At 39.5% G+C, this 22,585-nt stretch overlaps 1 protein-coding gene across 1 annotated transcript in view; it reads right to left on the bottom strand.

Annotated features, from left to right (window-relative positions):
* Nucleotides 1-22,585, bottom strand: part of LOC126095199 (DNA helicase MCM9-like) — a 152,632-nt gene that overhangs the window by 18,520 nt on the left and 111,527 nt on the right. The window contains exon 11 of the mRNA XM_049909931.1: nt 13,129-13,377. Within this exon, the coding sequence (XP_049765888.1) occupies nt 13,129-13,377 (249 nt within the window). The remainder of the gene's footprint in view (nt 1-13,128; nt 13,378-22,585) is intronic.

The following is a 22,585-nucleotide window of genomic DNA, read 5'->3' as shown; positions in this document are numbered from 1 at the left end:
TACACTGTTAATGATCACATAAGCTCAGTCATATACGATGCAGGTGGCAGACCACATTTAGTTGGTACAAATATTTTCAACATGGTGGCAAGTTTAGGTGTACATGGTTTTACTCCTAGAATGAAAAAAGTGATGAAGTCAAAAAGGTAGCATGGGATGAATACAAAAGTGAACTCTCAAAGTTTGGTGAACATGTATGAACTTGGAGTAAGTAAACAACAAATAAAAGCATTAAGCAAAAAAATGCCACCTGCAATGAGTTATGTCAACAGAATCTTCTGTCAGTTCTTGGTAGAACAACATTATAATAAATGAAAAGCACCAGTTTGTTTTTGTTCTACAGTATTAATTTTTATTGTGTTAACCGGTTTTCAGCTTACAAGGCCATCTTCAGACATTTACTGAGTATTTTGACCAAAGAAGTTACAGTGTTTGCAAACAACATTGGAAGAGAAGTAACATGTCTAGACTGAAGCAGAAACATACAGTAAGTAACATCTTTGACAGTGTGGTGCTAATGCAATGAAAAAGTAAAAAACTGAACAGTAAGTAAATAAAAATGGAGTAGACAGGAAAAACTTTAACACATAATAGGAACAGCATGTGTACACATCAGTTTCTATTAATAAACAAAATTAATAAAATAAAATAAAATTACTACTTGACAAAATCAGAAGTAGATATCACAGCCCGCCAGGACAAGGTAGATGGCAACTTTGTAAGTATAAAACAAAATGCAAGCCTTAAAACATTCGAAAGAATTATCCCAAAAGATGTGGAAGATGCTATAGTGTCTTTAAAATACAAGAAATCAGATGGGTGGGATGAAATTCCAACTACTGTAGTCAACGCTGTTTATAACATCATTTCTCATCCATTGGCTAAAATTATTAATTGGTCATTTGAGGAAGGATATTTCCCAGACACGTAAAAATACGTAGAAATAAGACCGTTGTTTAAGAAAGGCTCACCGGATTACAGGGGAAATCACTGCCCTATTTCCCTGCTGCCAGTTTTTGGTAAGGCGACAAAGGATTGTTGCAAAACATCTTGAAAACTTTCTTATAGAAAACAATTTTACAGTTAAACATCAGTTTGGATTTCAAAAGGGGAACAATACAATAAATGCTATCAAGGAAGTCACTGAAAAGATAAGCTCTGCTTTAGGCAATGGTAAAGAGGTCACATATTTTTTTGTGATTTGGCCAAAGCTTTTCACTTGGTCAATCACTCACCGGATTACAGGGGAAATCACTGCCCTATTTCCCTGCTGCCAGTTTTTGGTAAGGCGACAAAGGATTGTTGCAAAACATCTTGAAAACTTTCTTATAGAAAACAATTTTACAGTTAAACATCAGTTTGGATTTCAAAAGGGGAACAATACAATAAATGCTATCAAGGAAGTCACTGAAAAGATAAGCTCTGCTTTAGGCAATGGTAAAGAGGTCACATATTTTTTTGTGATTTGGCCAAAGCTTTTCACTTGGTCAATCACTTAAAATACTTCTACACAAGCTAGAGAGATATGGGATCTTGAACAGGGCATTGCAGTGGTTCAAATCTTATTTGTCAGAAAGAAAACTTAGAGTTACTCTAAATTCAAATGGAAAAAAACATTCTTGGACTGGAACAAGATTTGTACAGGGGTCCCACGGGGCTCAATTTTAGGGCTTATCTTTTTCTGCCGTACATAAATGATTTACCTTTAAACATTGATGTTCACTCAGTTTTATTTACGATGACACCTCAGTTTTAATTGAAAATGACAATTTAGAACAAACTCATGAAACAGTGGAAAACATAATGGGATACCTAGAATTGTGGTTTCAGCAAAATGTATTAAAACTCAATGCCACAAAAACACAATTAGTGCAGTTCAGTGCTAAATCATCATCACTCCCATAAAAATAGTGCACGACTATCAGGAAATGACTCAAGCAAGTTACGTAAAATTTATAGGCATAAATCTTCATAAAAATTTAAATTGGAAGGCACATGTAGACTTCTTAGTAAACAAACTAAACAGCCTATCTTATGCAATGAATGTCTTATCTGGTTCCACTCTTATGGCCACCAGGAAGATAGTCTACCACAGCTACTTTGAGACTATAATTCAGTACGGAATAATTTTCTGCAGAAACCCTATGAACAGCCGAGATTACTTACACTTCAAAAGAGAATCATAAGAAACGTGTTTAGTCCAACAAAGAACATCATGTACCCATTATTTATTTAAAAAATTAAAAATACTAACCATTCCTTCTATGTACATCTATGAAATATTTATTTTCATTTGTAAAAATCAAAAGACTCATGGCAATTTTCATTTCAACCACAATTACAGTACTCGTCACAGACACAGTTTCAAACTTGCCTCTCATAATTTAAAACTTTATGGTCAAACACCATTCTACAAAGGATTAAAAATTTACAATAAATTAAATAACACAAATCTGTTAAATATGGAGTTTGACCCAATAAAAAGATTGTTATTTAATACACTAGTGGAAAAACGTTATTATTCAATTGAAGAACTCACACAGGACAGTTTGGCAATTTGAAAAGAAAATAAACAATATGTATTCTATAATAAATCGTTAATATATTGTATAAATTGTACTGCAAGCTGCAAAATGACCATAAGTGTTATATATGTTCTTCTTAAATTGTTCATTTGTAAAAATGCAGAAATGCCTACTGAAATTTGTTAATTATTATAACCTTTTTTTAAGTAATTTGATGTGTCTCCAGTACAAAAATCTTTGATTTGTAACTGCGCGTTATGAGACAAATAACCTACATTCTACATTCAAGGCTACATCAGGAGGTATAAAACATGGAGAGTGATACACCTACCAATTAAAAGAAGAAACAATTGTCAATGTAACTACAGAATACATAAGGAACTTAAGCAATATCAATAAGATAATCAGAAATAAATAAATGCAGGAAAATGGAGGAGTTTGAGGGAACATACAGTAAATGCAATCTTTGAGAGTGTGGTGGTACTGCATTTTAACATTAACATTAACATTAAATTCAAAACTGTGGCTATGTAACAGTTTGCACTAAATTAATGAACCAAGTAAAATATACACAATATTTGATGAGACAACAACAAGAGGTGTTAAACATGGACCATAATACAAGTACCAGTTGAATGAAAGCCTTAACAGTTGAAACTACAGTCTATACGGAATACATAGACAGGTTCAATAAAACAAAAGAACTTACTGAATACAGGAAAATGGGAATATGTAGGAACAGACAGAGTGAGAAGTAATGAACAACAGTGACGATTATATGAAGTTTAGGAGAGGGGAAGTATTGAGCTGTGTTTGGTCATTTAGGATTAAATCTTGGCTGTGAGCTAGATGTTTGTTAATTTCCAGTTTACTAACCATGTGATGCACCTAAACTTGTCAGGAAAAAATGCATTAGGTACCTTTCTAAATGCAGCAATTATGGAAGAAGAAAACAAAATACCACCACAATAGAAACCTATTCCTCTTAGATGGCCCCAGAAATCACTTAATGCTAATTCACTGGCTCAGAATATCCTAAGTGAAACAACAACTGTCCGGTATGTGAACAGGAACGAGAAAGCGTGATAACAACAGTGATCAGTAAATAAAATCTCAAATGTGCAGGATGATGTCAGAGAGGTCATACCTCTCATGAACAAGAAATAGGTGCTATCTAGAGAATCAGGAGTCAAATCTGCAGACAGTGAAGTTGCATCACTTGAAACCAAATATAAGTTGTTGGATCTCAATCAGCAGCAGCAGCAGCACCACCACCACCACCACCACCACCAACAACAACAACAACAACAGAAATGGATGCAACAGTAGCAAGCAACTAATCACAGTTCAGTGATTGACCCATGAGACAGAGAAAACCTGCGCTTCTCGTGGATTTTTGGGATGTCAACAGGACATACGAAGGAATATGACACAGCATAACATAAATATGACTGTAACCAGTCCTTATCCTAGTTACACATAGATTTTAAGCCTAAACATTCATTGTCTTAGAAATAAACTGTTATAACTTGAGATAAATTGGAGCACTGAGTCAAAGCAGATATTTAAGACTGCTGAGTGGGAGCCCGCTGCCAATAATAAATGTGAAAAGACGAGTGTCATATGCTTTCCCTACCAGTAGCCACTGACAGTACGTTACTAATGTTTCGCATAAAAAATTAAATGAACTAGGTATGTCCTTAAACACAGACTGTGGTAAATGACCAGTGGCTCATACAAGCTGAATCTGCCTTTTACTTCCCTGTAGGACATGTGCTAAGCAAGTACACTGTAGGACTAAAATAGCCTTGGAGAAATAGCTATTTTTGTAAATAAAGTGTTTAATATTAGCTATGACACACTAAATGTGAATTTTTTTTTTCAAGAGGAAGGTTCTGAAATTGTGGCTGTACTCATTTCTAGCATTAAGCTAATACTTGTCTCTGTCTATTGTAACTCAAAATCTGATATTACAGCGTTTACTGAAGATCTTGAGAACCTGGAGATGAAATATGGCAACTTCAACCTTGTGTTTCTTGCCGAAATTAATCTTAACATTATGTGTAAAACACAAATTGTGGCCTGCTTAACTATTTATAAGCTGTCAATTTGTATTGGACTAATGAACATCCAGCAAGACAAGATGCATACTAGCACACTATAATTAACAACCTAGATAAAAATTAATTCAGTTACGATGTGATGGATCCAATACAATCAGATCATCTACGTTTATGGCTGACTACTGAAAGTGTTAATCATAGTGTACAGCAACCCTCCCATGTTAAGGAGTTCATAATGTTAAAAGCAAACCACATTATGCGCTTGAGGCCCAAGTTATCCGAAGCTGAGTGCTCAAGTCTGAGTAACTGTAACAACGTGACAGTGCCTTTGATATGTTTATTGGTACTCTCAGCAACTTACTCAATAAGTGTTGCTTACAACTAACTAAAAGTGCCAAAATCATAACAAATGCTGGTGATTCTATTATGAAGCAGAGAATAGGGCAGGAAAAAAAGGTACCTGTACTACTACATACAGACGAATTGTTGTTTAATGCTGTTGCCAAAAATCTCAAAATATACTTGACTGATTTGTTTCAAATGTTTACAAGATACTCTAATAAATACTCTATAATGGGAAAATGTTGTTAGCAAAAATCTCTAATATTTCTTGATTGATTTACTCAACTTTTTTCCATGTTACTCTAATGACCATGCAGGGTATATATATTTTTGAACAGATAAAAAATACATATGGTATATGTAATATGTGAAGAGATGACTTTGTTACCAAAAATCTCGAAAAGTTCTTGACTGATGACGTTAAATTTTTCCACATTACTCTAATCAACATCCAGACAGAAATAGGCTACATACGAGGCTAATCCCAAAAGTAAGGTCTCCTATTTTTTTATAAGTACATAGACCTGTTTATTTCTACAATGGTTTATATCGGTTTACATCTTGAACATTTAGCTATTTTTCGACATAATCACCATTATGTCGATGCACTTATGTAGACGCTGTGGCAGTTTTTGTATGCCCATGTCATACCAGCTCGCCACCATGATGTTCAGAAAGTCTTTCACCTCCTCCGACGATGTGAAAGAAGAGGTTCATAACTTTCTGAACAGCATGGCGGCGAGCTGGTATGACATGGGCATACCAAAACTGCCACAGCGTCTACAAAAATGCATTGACAGAAATGGTGATTATGTCGAAAAATAGCTAAATGTTCAAGCTGTAAACTGTGTAAACCATTGTAGAAATGAACAGGTCTATGTACTTATTATAAAATAGGAGACCTTACTTTTGGGATTATCCCATATTTTAATATATATTATGTCTAAATATACGTGCAATATACTTGTATAAATGGGGAACCACTGTTACCAAATATCTCTGAAAATTCTTGACCAATTTGGCTTCAGATTTTTACACCGTAATTAACATTCGATATACAGGGTGGTCCATTGATTGTAACCGGGCCAAATATCTCACGAAAGAAGCGTCAAACGAAAAAACTACAAAGAAGGAAATTTGTCTAGCTTGAAGGGGGAAACCAGATGGCGCTATGGTTGGCCCTCTAGATGGCACTGCCATAGGTCAAACAGATATCAACTGCTTTTTTTTTTTAAATAGGAACCCCCATTTTTATTACATATTTATGTAGTACATGAAAAAATATGAATGTTTTAGTTGGAAAACTTTTTTCGCTTTGTGACAAATGGCACTGTAATAGTCACAAACATATGGCTCACAATTTTAGACGAACAGTTGGTAACAGGTAGGTTTTATAAATTAAAATACAGAATGTAGGTATGTTTGAACATTTTATTTCGGTTGTTCCACTGCGATACATGTACCTTTGTGAACTTATCATTTCTGAGAATGCATGCTGTTACAGCGTGATTACGTGCAAATACCACATTAATGCAATAAATGTGATGTCCGTCAACCTCAATGCATTTGGCAATACGTGTAATGACATTCCTCTCAACAGCGAGTAGTTCACCTTCTGTAATGTTCGCACACGCATTGACAGTGCGCTGACGCATATTGTCAGGCATTGTCAGTGGATCACGATAGCAAATATCCTCCAACTTTCCACACAGAAAGAAATCTGGGGATGTCAGATCCAGTGAACGTGTGTCCCACGGTATGGTGCTTCGACAACCAATCCACCTGTCATGAAATATGCTATTCAATACTGCTTCAACCGCACACGAGCTATGTGCCAGACATCCATCATGTTGGAAGTACATCGCCATTCTGTCATGCAGTGCAAAATCTTGTAGCAACATCGGTAGAACATTACGTAGGAAATCAGCATACATTGCACCATTTAGATTGCCATCAATAAAATGGGGGCAATTATCCTTCCTCCCATAATGCCGCACCATACATTAACCCACCAAGGTCCCTGATGTTCCACTTGTCGCAACCATTATGGATTTTCTGTTGCCCAATAGTGCATATTATGCCGGTTTACGATACCGCTGTTGGTGAATGACACTTCATCGCTAAACAGAACGCGTGCAAAAAATCTGTCATCAACATAAAAGTTTTTTGGGTATAATACTGTGTCATAATGTAAAAAGCTACTGCTGCTGGAGAAAAACCAACGTTTTGGCCACAGTTGCAGCGGCCTTCTTCTTAGACCGCTGCAACTGTGGCCGAAACATTGGTTTTTCTCCAGCAGCAGTAGTTTTTTACATTATGATGTGCTACCATATCTAGAAAACTTTTATGTTGACTAACTCTGGCCGCGGATGCCTATGCAGTTATATAAATCTGTCATCATCCCGTAATTTCTCTTGTGCCCAGTGGCAGAACTGTACATGACTTTCAAAGTCGTCACCATGCAATTCCTGGTGCATAGAAAAACGGTACGGGTGCAATCGATGTTGATGTAGCATTCTTAACACCGATGTTTTTGAGATTCCCAATTCTGACACATTTTGTCTGTTACTGATGTGTGGGTTAGCCGCGACAGCAGCTAAAACACATACTTGGGCATCATCATTTGTTGCAGGTCGTGGCTGTACACTTCCTGTTTCCTTAAATAACGTAACTATCCGGTGAACGGTCCGGACACTTAAGATGATGTCATCCAGGATACCAAACAGCATACACAGCACACGCCCATTGGGCATTTTGATCACAATAGCCATACATCAACACGATATCGACCTTTACCGCAATTGGTAAACTGTCTATTTTAACACAGGTAATGTATCACAAAGCAAATACCGTCTGCACTGGCAGAATGTTACGTGATACCAGGTACTTATACGTTTGTGACTATGACAGCGGCATCTATCACAAAGCGAAAAAACTGCTCCAACTAAAACATTCATATTTCTTTACGTACTGCATGAATATGTAATAAAAAATGGGGGTTCCTATTAAAAAAAACACAGTTGATATCCGTTTGACCTATGGCAAAGCCATCTAGCGGGCCAACCATAGTGCCATCTGCTTTCCCCCTTCAAGCTAGACGAGTTTCGTTCTTTGTAATATTTTTGTTTGATGCTTATTTCGTGACATATTTGGCCCGGTCACTATCAATGGACCACCCTGTATATAAAGGAAAACATTGGTACCTAATATCTTGAAAAGTTCTTGACCAATTTACTTCACATTTTTGGACAACACCATATTGAATATTCAGATGGACACAGTTTACTTATTTTTTTAATATATGTAATGCTACTACCCAGTTTTTAGCAAAAATTAATAACAAGTAGAGAGAAAGCCACTGTGAAGTACTGCATTAGCAGCCACAGGCTGGTAAATGCGAGTGTGGCGATATGTGGGTCAGAATAACATGCACATAAGGGATTACAAGACGAGGTTAGCTGCACTCAGGACAAAACAGCACCACACAGTGGTAATGGCCATAGCAGGCAGATTGATATAAAGCAACCTGGAAAGAAGTGAATGCTATAGAAGGGCAACATGAACCATGCAAAAAATGGTTCAAATGGCTCTGAGCACTATGGGACTCAACTGCTGTGGTCATAAGTCCCCTAGAACTTAGAACTACTTAAACCTAACTAAACTAAGAACATCACACACATTCATGCCCGAGGCAGGATTCGAACCTGCGACCGTAGCGGTCGTGTGGTTCCAGACTGTAGCGCCTTTAACTGCTCGGCCACTCCGGCCGGCATGAACCATGCAAGTGACTTCAGTGTCACCTGAGATGCTAAATAACCTCCTTCATAAACTGTGCCAATCCTGGTAAATCTGATATCACAGAAATAGGTGAAATAATTCTAAGGGTACTTTGGGCAACATGGACCTTCTTGATTTGAGACACACTACTTTCAAGTGGACACAGGTTAGTTGCCAGGTTGTACACTGATCTGTATGTAAACTAGCTAACTCGTGTACTAAACGAACTTATGGTTTCTCAAAGTACATCCTGAAACATATCACTGATATTACAGTGTCTCCTCTGACTGACTTTGTAAACTGCATGTTATAGTGGGAAATTCCGTGACATCTTCAAATCCACAATTGTTGTCCTAATTTATAAGAAGGGTAATAAAATAGTCCTGACAGTTACAATATCCCTCAGTGCCATGATATCTAAGGTCAAAGAGCACTGGATGAAACCGCCTGGTCTATCCACCATTTAAGCTGTAACGTCTCAGACTACAGGTGTACTGCAGTGCTTTGAAAGCCATTCTTTTCCCTGTGCTGTGCTGCTTGACCTGAGCAAAGCATTTGACATCCTAACATCTAAATTTGAAAAATATGGAACCAAGGATAATGAACTATCGTAAAACAAATCATATCTACAATATTATGAAAAGGATAGATTGCTACTCAGCATATACAGGAAGTGTCAGTCTGCGACTTGGCAGAACGAAAGGACTTCTGAACATTTAAGCTTCCAGACAAAAAAGTCCTTTTTGCAAATAGAAAACATACACACACACACACACACACACACACACACACACACACACACACACACACACACCAGAGGTGATAGGTTAGATAGGTGGAAGGACCAGCTGTTTCTTGGCTACAGTTTGGCGGTGGCCATTTATGTGGACAGATAGCTTGTTAGTTGCCATGTCCATGAAGGAAGCAGGACGGTGGTTGTGGCTTACTTTGTAGATCACAAGCTGCCTTCACAGAAAGCCCTTCCTTTGATGGAATGTGAGATGCCAGTGACAGGATTGTAGTAGGTGGTAGTGGGAGGATATATGGGACAGATCTTGCATCTAGGTCTACTGCAGGGATATGAGGCAAGGGCTGGATACAGGGACAGAGTAAGGATGGGTGAGGATACTGGGTAGGTTTTGTGGGAAGAGGAATACCACCGTGGAAGGGTTGGGGAGGATAGTGAGTAGAATATTCCTCATTTCAGGGCACAGTGGGAAGTAGCTGAAACCCATGTGGAGAATGTGATTTAGTTGCTCCAAGCCTGGGCGGTGCTGAATCACAACAAGAGTGCTCCTTTGTGGCCACACAGTGGGTATGTGGTAAGTGGTAAGTGACTGGAGAGACAAGGCATGGGAGATCTGTTTCTGGACAAGGCTGGGTTGGGGTTGCAGTCTGTGAAGGCCTCAGTGAGACCCTTGGCATATTTTCAGATGGATTACTCGTCACTAAAGATATGACGACCATAGCTGGCTAGACTGTATAAAGGGAGTCCTTGCTATAGAACAGGTGGCAGTTGGAGGTGGTGTTAGCAGTTGGTCAGTTTGATGTGGCCAGAGGTACTGAGACAGCCATCCTTGAAATGAAGGTCGACATTAAGGAAGGTGGCCTGTTGGGTTTACAAGAACCACATAAAGCAAATGGGGAAAAAGGTGTTGAGATTCTGGAGGAATGCGGTTAGTGTGTCCTCACCCTCAGCCTAGACCACAAAGATGTCAGTAATGAATCTGAACCAGGTGAGGTGTTTGCGATTCTGAGTTTTTAGAAAGGGTTCTTCTACATGGCCCATGAATAGGTAGGCATAGGATGGTGCCATGCAAGTGCCCGTTGCTGTACCACAGATTTGTTTGTCAGTGGTGGCTTGAAAGGAGAAGAAATTGTGGATGAGGATATAGTTGGCATAGCGACCAGGAAGGAGGCTGTAGATCTAAAGTCAGCTGGACATTAGGAAAGCTAGTGTTCCAACATTTGCAAGGCCATGGGCACTGGGAGTGTTAGTTTAGATAGGAGTGGCATCGACAGTGATGAACAGGGTGCCAGATGGTAAAGGAACCAACTACATTTCCAAGTACTAAAAATATTAATAATTGTACCTTCTCTCTAATTAAGCATCTCCTTAAAAAAAAAAAAAAAAACTTTAACTTACAGGAGTATTATCCACAATTATGCAACAAGGAACGTAACTAATGTAGACATAGAATATACTAGAATAAGTAACTCCAAAAATAGTTTCAAATATATTGGCAAAAGCTATATAATAAACTCCCACTTGCAATGAGAAACCTGCCATCCGATTCATTTGAGAGGTATCTACAGGACTTATTAATTGACATCTGTGTATTATTGGACAAGGAGAGTCCAATGAAAATGAGACAGATGAAAGAAAAAATAAGTAAACTGTTTAATATTTCAAAAGTAATCACCAAAACAATTAATACATTTAGTCCAGTAACAGGAAAGTTGGTCAATGCCTTCATGAAAAATGTTTGTGGTTGCCTACGGAACATTGATTGTACCAAGGTGTGCAACTCTCTGAAGCAAATTGATTCAGTGCTCCAAAAATTTGAAAATCTCATGGGAAGATATCGAGACTGTATGGATGACGTGTAAGGGCTACCCAACGAGACATCTGCAGTGAAGTCTAAACAACCTTGGCAATATGTGGGCAGGCATTGTATAGTAACAGAATGATGCCGTTCGTCAACATTTCTCAGTGTTCGAATTTGATGCTGCGCTTCAATTTTTGCAAAGCATCCATGTACTGCTGTGTGATAACTGTGGTGCCATGTTCCAGAAAGTGAGTGAACAGTAGGTTGATGAACGGCATCATACCACTGCAGGATGATGCACGCCCACAGTTGCCAAGGTTGTTTCACCTACCTTGCAGATGATTCACTGGGACTCCCTTACAAATCCTCTATACAGTCCCAATCTCTCCCCATGCAATTTTCATATTTCTGGAGCCCGGAAAAGAGACATGCATGGCTGTCGATTCACTTCATGCAAAGAGATGTATGCCTGGGTACAGTCTTGGTTTTGTACTATAACAAGCCAAGATCATGGGCTTTTTATATCTTGGTACCATCAACTCCATCTCATTTTTTGGCAATGTTTATACTGATTTTGATTATACGGTATGAAATTCATGGTCTTTATATAAGGCTATTACACTTTGAAGTATTTATGAAATTATAATCTTTTCCAAATTTGTCTATATTACTATTTTATGAACTATTATGTGAATGATGTACAGTACAAAAAACTTTGCCATCCTAGAGATTCCACTTCACAAGAGAGATTTTTTCTCTAGAAAATACGTAATTTGTTTTATCTCATTCATTAAAAATCATTCTTATATTTGAGAAATACATTCAGTTTCAGAAAAGTACTTATTATGATATAAAGTCTAAATGTAAACAAGCTTTGTGATGTGGCATATCTTTAAAGTTTACACTTTTATTTTATGACTATATCAAAGAATTTTTATTATCACTTTTGTTCTCAGATTTCTGATCACACAAAAAGATGAAAGTTTAGATTGTTTCTGTTTTGAAACCGTATGTTATAATAAACTCCAATTTGAGCAAACAGTACCTAGAACATTCTGGAAAAATGTAATTTGATACATACAACAGAATGTGGGCCAAATCGGTTAGTATGTTTTTAGTCTGTGATCAGGCTGCATTCTGTCACATTTACAGTTCTTTATCAACAATAACAACAGCAACACATAAATATATACAACGGCAGATACCAAGCACCAGAATTACCCGAGAATGAGAGAACATGAACAGAAGAATACAAGTCCATGTTGAGTCTGATAACAAGCAATGTTCATCATACAATAACACATAACTGTACTTGTCTGTGATTGGATCTGTCACCCAGCATGGTTGAAGCACAAGAGGGTGAGGCCATGTTGGCAGCATGCCACCAGGAACACTTGTCCAACAGTGGCACTACATCGAGTGAGGAAGCTGCCCTCACACTGTCTTCTTGTGGGTGGCACCAAATATAAAGTTGCGGTTGTGGTGGTGGTGTATGTGGGCATGTCACTACCTCCCCCACCCCCCCCAGAGCCAGCGCGGCAGGTGTCTGTGTACGAATCTGGAGCACCAGCCACACAGAGATCTCAGCAACGGGTTGGCATGGCCGAGGTCCACCTAAGTGACCTGGCAGCAAGAGGTCAATTTTGTTTGTCTCCTGTTTGGTTACTGACCCTTTCATCTGTGGTGTCACTATTTTTAATCATCACTGTCCTAGACATACAGCTGTGAAATTTATCTCTTTGTCGTCTTCTGAATATGTTACGATTTCATTTGGTTTGCTTTTGAAAGATAGTTTTTTCTAATGAGACGTTATTCATTCTGTGTTTTTCCTGTTGACTTCCATACAGATCCATATGTTAGTTTGAGACATACCTTATAAGACTCTCCAGTAAACGTACAGTAGTCCTTGCAGCATTTCTAGAGTCAGCCTTACGCTGAGCTTGGTAGTATTGTGTCAAAATGACATTGGCTTCCTCTGTGAAGGATGGTTGAATGTGCTTGATGATGCAGAAATATGCCTGAAGCTTTTCTAGCTCCCATAAATCACTGGAACTGCATTTGCTCTTCTCAGAAAAGATCCTGACAGGATCCCTCCCTTTAAGAATAAAGCCTGAAACTAGCCTGCAAAAATATTGAGAGACTGTGAAAATAAACAGGAACATGTAGACATGCACTAACATACAGCTTGCTCTTGACAGGGTCTTTCTGAAAGCTTTGACGTTCTGGTCTGAACTTCCTCGCCAGCACACAACTGCATTGTCAAAAAAACTTATCACTTAAAGTATAAAGCATGAATAACTATAATAAAAAAACTGAGAGGAAACATCTACAACATCATGTTCTACATTTCCAGTGCTTGGCTGATTAGGAGCTTTTCAATACAGTGGTTTATTTTCAATTTCAAAGTGGGTTTAAGTGTGTACTAGTACCATGAGCCATTGCAACTGATGTTTGGGAATTATCTCTCTCCATTGTTAAGTCTGCCAGAAATGGCAAAGAATGTGCACGATTCTGGTAACGTTAAGTTCTTGGAGGAATATAACCAATTTGAGCAGTGAAATCAACAACTCAATGTATAGTTTAGACACTAAGTAAACAAGACTGTGAACATTGCTAGCTTTTGGATGACTGCATCTTCAGAGCTATTGATTACACACACACACACACACACACACACACACACACACACACACACACACACACACACACACATATCCATCCACACATATACAGACACAAGCAGACATATTTAAAGACAAAGAGTTTGGGCAGAGATGTCAGTCGAGGCAGAAGTGCAGAGGCAAAGATGTTGTTGAATGACAGGTGAGGTATGAGTGGCGGCAACTTGAAATTAGCGGAGATTGAGGCCTGGTGGATAACGGGAAGAGAGGATATATTGAAGAGCAAGTTCCCATCTCCGGAGTTCGGATAGGTTGGTGTTAGTGGGAAGTATCCAGATAACCCGGACGGTGTAACACTGCGCCAAGATGTGCTGGCCGTGCACCAAGGCATGTTTAGCCACAGGGTGATCCTCATTACCAACAAACACTGTCTGCCTGTGTCCATTCATGCGAATGGACAGTTTGTTGCTGATCATTCCCACATAGAATGCATCACAGTGTAGGCAGGTCAGTTGGTAGATCACGTGGGTGCTTTCACACGTGGCTCTGCCTTTGATTGTGTACACCTTCCGGGTTACAGGACTGGAGTAGGTTGTGGTGGGAGGGTGCATGGGACAGGTTTTACACCGGGGGTGGTTACAAGGGTAGGAGCCAGAGGGTAGGGAAGGTGGTTTGGGGATTTCATAGGGATGAACTAAGAGGTTATGAAGGTTAGGTGGATGGCGGAAAGACACTCTTGGTGGAGTGGGGAGGATTTCATGAAGGATGGATCTCATTTCAGGGCAGGATTTGAGGAGGTCGTATCCCCGCTGGAGAGCCACATTCAGAATCTGATCCAGTCCCGGAAAGTATCCTGTCACAAGTGGGGCACTTTTGTGGTTCTTCTGTGGGAGGTTCTGGGTTTGAGAGGATGAGGAAGTGGCTCTGGTTATTTGCTTCTGTACCAGGTCGGGAGGGTAGTTGCGGGATGCGAAAGCTGTTATCAGGTTGTTGGTGTAATGCTTCAGGGATTCCGGACTGGAGCAGATTCGTTTGCCACGAAGACCTAGGCTGTAGGGTAGGGACCGTTTGATGTGGAATGGGTGGCAGCTGTCGTAATGGAGGTACTGTTGCTTGTTGGTGGGTTTGATGTGGACGGACGTGTGAAGCTGGCCATTGGACAGGTGAAGGTCAACATCAAGGAAAGTGGCATGGGATTTGGAGTAGGACCAGGTGAATCTGATGGAACCAAAGGAGTTGAGGTTGGAGAGGCAATTCTGGAGTTCTTCTTCACTGTGAGTCCAGATAATGAAGATGTCATCAATAAATCTGTACCAAACTTTGGGTTGGCAGGCCTGGGTAACCAAGAAGGCTTCCTCTAAGCGACCCATGAATAGGTTGGCGTACGAGGGGGCCATCCTGGTACCCATGGCTGTTCCCTTTAATTGTTGGTATGTCTGGTCTTCAAAAGTGAAGAAGTTGTGGGTCCTACTCCAAATCCCATGACCAGCAACAAACTGTCCATTCGCATGAATGGACACAGGCAGACAGTGTTTGTTGGTAATGAGGATCACCCTGTGGCTAAACATGCCTTGGTGCACGGCCAGCACATCTTGGCGCAGTGTTACACCGTCCGGATTATCTGGATACTTCCCACTAACACCAACCTATCCGAACTCCGGAGATGGGAACTTGCTCTTCAATATATCCTCTCTTCCCGTTATCCACCAGGCCTCAATCTCCGCTAATTTCAAGTTGCCGCCACTCATACCTCACCTGTCATTCAAAAACATCTTTGCCTCTGCACTTCTGCTTCGACTGACATCTCTGCCCAAACTCTTTGTCTTTAAATATGTCTGCTTGTGTCTGTATATGTGTGGATGGATATGTGTGTGTGTGTGTGTGCGCACGCGAGTGTATACCCGTCCTTTTTTCCCCCCTAAGGCAAGTCTTTCCGCTCCCGGGACTGGAATGACTCCTTACCTTCACCCCTTAAAACCCACATCCTTTCGTCTTTCCCTCTCCTTCCCTCTTTCCTGATGAGGCAACAGTTTGTTGCGAAAGCTTGAATTTTGTGTGTATGTTTGTGTTCGTTTGTGTGTCTGTCGACTTGCCAGCACTTTCATTTGGTAAGTCACATCATCTTTGTTTTTAGGTATATTTTCCCTACGTGGAATGTTTCCTTCTATTATACCTATATATATATATATATATATATATATATATATATATAAAACTCATCATCTTTCTATATATATATATATATATATATATATATATATATATATATATATATATATATATTAGAGGGAAACATTCCACGTGGGAAAAATATATTTAAAAAGAAAGATGATGAGACTTACCATACAAAAGCGCTGGCAGGTCGATAGGCACACAAACAAACACAAACATACACACAAAATTCTAGCTTTCGCAACCAACAGTTGCCTCGTCAGGAAAGAGGGAAGGAGAGGGAAAGACAAAAGGATATGGGTTTTAAGGGAGAGGGTAAGGAGTCATTCCAATCCCGGGAGCGGAAAGACTTACCTTAGGGGGAAAAAGGACAGGTATACACTCGCACACACACACACACACACACACACACACACACACACACACACAAACAAAGATGATGTGACTTACCAAAAGAAAGCGCTGTCAGGTCGATAGACACACAAACATACACACAAAATTCTAGCTTTCGCAACCAACAGCTGCTTCGTCAGGAAAGAGGGAAGGAGAGGGAAAGACGAAAGGATGTGGGTTTTAAGGGAGAGGGCGAGGAGTCATTCCAATCCCGGGAGCGGAAAGACCTATCTTAGGGGGAAAAAAGGACAGGTATACACTCGCACAAACACACATATCCATCCGCACATATACAGACGGGAAACATTCCACGTGGGAAAAATATATCTAAAACCAAAGATGATGAGACTTACCAAACAAAAGCGCTGGCATATGTCTGCTTGTGTCTGTGTATGTGCGGATGGATATGTGTGTGTGTGCGCGCGAGTGTATACCTGTCCTGTTCCCCCCTAAGGTAAGTCTTTCCGCTCTCGGGATTGGAATGACTCCTTACCCTCTCCCTTAAAACCCACACCCTTTCGTCTTTCCCTCTCCTTCCCTCTTTCCTGACGAAGCAACTGTTTGTTGCGAAAGCTTGAATTTTGTGTGTGTGTTTTTGTTTGTTTGTGTGTCTATCGACCTGCCAGCACTTTTGTTTGGTAAGTCTCTATATATCACACCTGTACAGGTATACTGCCCCAGCACTGGAAGTCAAATGGGGTGAGGGGCTGCATGGTGTGTATTTGATAAGAGGAAGAATGAGATGGGCAATCGGAGGGAGGGTTGAGGTACGGTGACTGACATGTGGGAAAGAGGGGCACCAAGCACACAAAATAGGAATGTGGCACAGGTGAGCAAGTTCTCACTGCAGGCAGAGGGAACTGTGTGTTGCGCACAATGATATAGAGGTGTAGATTTGCAGTGCAAGTGGGAGTACACCAGGGGCACAAACTATGGAGTGAAGGATGCGAATGCAGGATGAGTGAAGTTAATGTGCATTTACACAGGCCATATCATATAAATTGTATATATCCACCAATATGGCTCAATAACATTGCCAGGTACAAATACCTCAGCTACAAGTTTAGCAAAGTTGCTGGCCACTGTGGCCTGCAATATTTGCAGCAATCCATTTCTGGACCAGAACTGTTTACACAGTCCACAGTATTGTTACAAAATGGACAAAACCTAACTAGAGGATGTGGGTGCAGCTCTATTCCAGAGTAGATGTGGTGTAAGGATATTATATAGATTCAGTAGGCAATGGAGTACAACTTTCGGAGGCACGGAAAGGATTGTGGGTAGGATGTTCCACATTTCTGGGCGCAATGATACACAGTTGAAGCCCTGTTGAAAGATACGATTAAGTTGTTCCACACATTAATATTCCAACAGCCTCAGGAACCAATGTAATGTCATCCATTTCACTATCCAATATTATAATGACTTGGCATGAACCAAATGGAATGAAAAATTAATTTGGGGGTACTCTATCAAGAAATAAACAAACTGTACTGGATGCTGCAGTCTTAATCTACATCAGAATTTAAAGTGATCACAGACTAGTGCAGTGCAGACTCAAAATAAAAGGCAAGCCACAAGGGAATCAAACTGTTTGCAGGAAATCAGAAATGTATGTTATGAAAATTTACTTAATAATAGAACATTATATCAGATTAAATTAAGTAACAAGTTCTGGGTGTTGGGAAAATTTAAGGTTAGAAGGAAATAGATAAAAGGAACAATCACATAATAAATGTAGTTGGGAAAAATGCTTTGAAAAAGACAAAAAGAAAAGAAAAATCCCAAATGGGAGATGGGGGTGGAGTGGGGGTGATGGGATGGAGGGGGAAGAGGGGGGGAATTGTTCAAAGAATTTTTTAAATGTTTATACTGTTTAAGAGATGAATTCCAAAACACGTAGTTAATCATGGAAATAACCACATTTGTGAATGAACAAGAGATAACGTGTATAGTTTTTTGAAGTTTCTTGAAAGGCACAAAGAGAAGATACTGTGTCACTAGAAATGATCAGAGCTGGAGGAAGAGCAGTACAAAAAGTAATTTCAAAATTATTTACTGAAATTCTGTAGGCCACGACAAGTCCCAGACATTGGAACATAGCTCTAATGTTTCTACTTTCCAAGGATGACGACAAGCAAGACTGAAAAACTACAGACCAATCAGCCACCTACATGAAATGAACAAGGTATTCACTACAATGTCACCAACCTTGTGGGAAAAATGACAAGGGATTTTTCTTGCAAGCCATTAACAGAACTGCAGAATGTAGCAACGAGTATAACTCAGCACTTTGTCTAGGGTTCATATATTCTGAGAAAGCTTTTTAGCCAGTTTCAACAGAATTTCAACTGAAATCCACTTAGAAAGAAGGTCTGATTCAACCTTTGTTAGTATACTGAGAAGTATATATGTCAATGCTACAGCTTCTATTACCATTCATCATGGTACTGGGTAATTCAAAAGAGAAAGGGGGCCAACGAATGAGATTCTGTACAGTAGAACCCCTCTAATCCGTCACCTTCGAGACCGGGACCATGGTCGGAACGAAAAAAAGGTTGGATTATCCGAAAAATCAAATATTTATTGCAAAAAATTTAAAAAGACATTTAGTACAAAAAATTAAACGATTTAAGAACTAAAAGATGTTTACAGTAATATAAAAAGATGTTTTTTACACAGTGTTAAACAATATATTAACTAAAAATATCTACACACACGATAATATGTATTGGTTTTAAAAGGAAAAATGACAAACAAATTACAGTACTGTGCTGAACTTGATAACCTATAAACGATATATACTGTAAACTAAAAAGCATTGTATATAAAAAAGAAATAAACTACTGTATGCATAAACTAAGAAATGAGTATACTGTGTGCACTGTTTTTACAGTAAAAACGAAAATAAATTACTTGGAAAAAAAGTCAGTGATACATTTTTGTTTAGCAGATGTTATTCTAGATTTCGCTGCAGTGTCCCTACATTTTTTTATCCAGAAAATGTCCATTGGAGTTTAGTTGGATTCTGCTCGATGTATTGAAGGGCGATGTCAAAAGCGTTTTTTGCATCATTGTGTGAAATCCGGGTGGGTTGTCCGTCTTTGCCGTCCGAGTCGTCATTCACGGTTTCCTGGCTAACAGCAGCAACAATCTGGTCGTCATTGAGCTCTTCAAAAGTGTCACAGTCTTTGTCACATTCGTTGATCCACCCTTCCAACTTCATTGCCAGGGACGTCCAGCTCCAGAGTTTGTAGATCTTTAATGATTTCCAGTGCTTCGTTGTTTTGCTCATCTTCGGTATGCTCATTTTCAATCATAACTTGTGGCCAAAGCTTACGCCACGATTTCCGCAGTGTGTCAGGTTTCAGTTCATCCCATGCTGCAGTGATTGTGTAGATAGCATCTTTGATGTTCAGGGATTTCATTGCCTCAAGTAAGTTATGACCTCCTCCAGATTTTTCCAAGATTGAGCTGATATATTTTCTGCGATATCGCCTTTTTAACCATTCGATAATGCCCTCATCCATTGGTTGGATGAGTGAGGTTACATTAGGAAGCAGAAAGAGAGCTTTTACGTCGCCTTTCATCAAATCTTCCTCAGATGGATGTGATGGTGCATTGTCATCATTTAAGACTGATTATGCCTTTCAGTGTTCAGTCTGGAGCATAGGCCCCCTTATAAAATTCCTCCATGATCCCCTATTCAGTGCTAACATTGGTGCCCCTTCTGATGTTACTTCAAAATCATTCTTAACCGAATCCAGGTACCTTCTCCTTGGTTTACCCCAACTCCTCCTACCCTCTACTGCTGAACCCATGAGTCTCTTGGTTAACCTTGCTTCTCCCATGCATGTAACATGACCCCACCATCAAAGCCCGTTTGCCCTGACTGCTACATCTATAGAGTTCATTCCCAGTTTTTCTTTGATTTCCTCATTGTGGACACCCTCTTGCCACTGTTCCCATCTACTAGTACCTGCAATCATCCTAGCTACTTTCATATCCGTAACCTCAACCTTGTTGATAAGGTAAGCTGAATCCACCCAGCTCTCGCTCCCATACAACAAAGTTGGTCGAAAGATTGAACGGTGCACAGATAACTTAGTCTTGGTACTGACTTCCTTCTTGCAGAAGAGAGTAGATCGTAGCTGAGCGCTCACTGCATTAGCTTTGCTACACCTCGCTTCCAGTTCTTTCACGATGTTGCCATCCTGTGAGAATATGCATCCTAAGTACTTGAAACTGTCCACCTGTTCTAACTTTGTTCCTCCTATTTGGCACTCAATCCGTTTATCTTTCTTTCCCACTGACATTACTTTCGTTTTTGAGATGCTAATCTTCATACCATAGTCCTTACATTTCTGATCTAACTCTGAAATATTACTTTGCAAACTTTCAATCGAATCTGCCATCACAACTAAGTCATCCGCATATGCGAGACTGCTTATTGTGTGTTCACATATCTTAATCTCACCCAGCCAGTCTATTGTTTTCAACATACGATCCATAAATAATATGAACAACAGTGGAGACAGGTTGCAGCCTTGTCTTACCCCTGAAACTACTCTGAACCATGAATTCAATTTACCGTCAACTCTAACTGCTGCCTGACTATCCATGTAAAGACCTTTAATTGCTTGCAAAAGTTTGCCTCCTATTCCATACTCACGTAGAACAGACAATAACTTCCTCTTAGGAACCCGGTCATATGCCTTTTCTAGATCTGTAAAGCTTAGATACAATTCCCTGTTCCACTCGTAACACTTCTCCCTTATTTGCTGTAAGCTAAAGATCTGGCACTGACAACCTCTAAGAGGCCTAAACCCACACTGATTTTCATCCAATTTGTCCTCAACTAATACTCGCACTTTCCTTTCAACAATACCTGAGAAGATTTTACCCACAATGCTGATTAAAGAGATACCTCTGTAGTTGTTCCAATCTTTTCTATTCACATGTTCAAAAATTGGTGTGATTACTGCTTTCGTCCAGTCTGATGGAACCTGTCCTGACTCCCACGCCACTTCAATTATCCTGTGTAGCCATTTAAGACCTGACATTCCACTGTATTTGACAAGTTCCAACTTAATTTCATCCACCCCAGATTTTTGATTGCGGTAATAAACCGGCAAGTTTATTTTTTGAATGCCTTTGGCTTCTTAGATTTGCCAATGAAGAACAAGGGGAGCTTGTGGGCACCATCTGCATTGCTACATGAATGACTGTTATTCTATCTTTTATAAGTTTTGTTCCTACCACGGATTCATTTGAAGCTGCAAGTGTTTTTGTTGGCAACATTTTAAAGTTCAGCCCTGTCTCATCAATGTTAACACTTGGCAGGGTAACAGTTCATTTTCTTCTACAATTTCTTGAAACTTAATAGAAAACTCCTTAGCAGCTGCGGCATCGGCAGATAGTTTTTCACCGGAAATAGAAACAAATTGGACACCATGACAAGTTTTCCAACAATCAATCCAGCCTTCCCTGACAACAAATTTACTTTCAGCTTCCAGTTTTTTGTGCAAAACTATTGCTTTTTCTTTGAGAATTGGCCCAGATATTGGAGTTCCTTTTCTTCTTTCTTGACAAAATGACACCCACAATGCATTATCAAGCAGTTCAAGTTTAGGTTCTTTTAATGTTTTGCGACTCTTCAGAGTGTTTTCACCATCAGTCTTAACTGTATAGGATTCAATGTCTTTCCGACTCTTCCTCCAATCCTTAATTGTCGTAACACCTACATTCAGTTCCTTTGCAATTTTTTGGAGAGATTCTCCTTCGTCCAGTCTTTGTAGCACTGGTAATTTTTCATTTAGTGTTTACGTTTGAATCCAGACACGTTGAAAAACAGACAACTGTACACACATTGAATCTACAGTAATAAGTACTGTAGAGAACACGGAATTAAGCAAACAATGGAATTTTTTAATCCCAATAAAGGATAAAACTGCACAATAACATACAGTATAACAATATGCACAGCGACACACACCGCAACAATGGCCCGACAGGCATCCAGTCAGTGACAAGTCGGCACAGGCTCGCGAGCCTGAGCATGGTCGGACTAACTGGAGTGACGGACCATTCAAAGTCGGATTAGAGGGGGTTCTATTGTATCTTCAAACCTATTCTCATCAGTT

This window comes from Schistocerca cancellata, chromosome 8, assembly GCF_023864275.1.
Source record: "Schistocerca cancellata isolate TAMUIC-IGC-003103 chromosome 8, iqSchCanc2.1, whole genome shotgun sequence".
Lineage (NCBI taxonomy): Eukaryota > Metazoa > Arthropoda > Insecta > Orthoptera > Acrididae > Schistocerca > Schistocerca cancellata.
The sequence above is the reverse complement of the archived record's forward strand: the minus strand, read 5'-3'. Positions and strand labels throughout refer to the sequence as shown.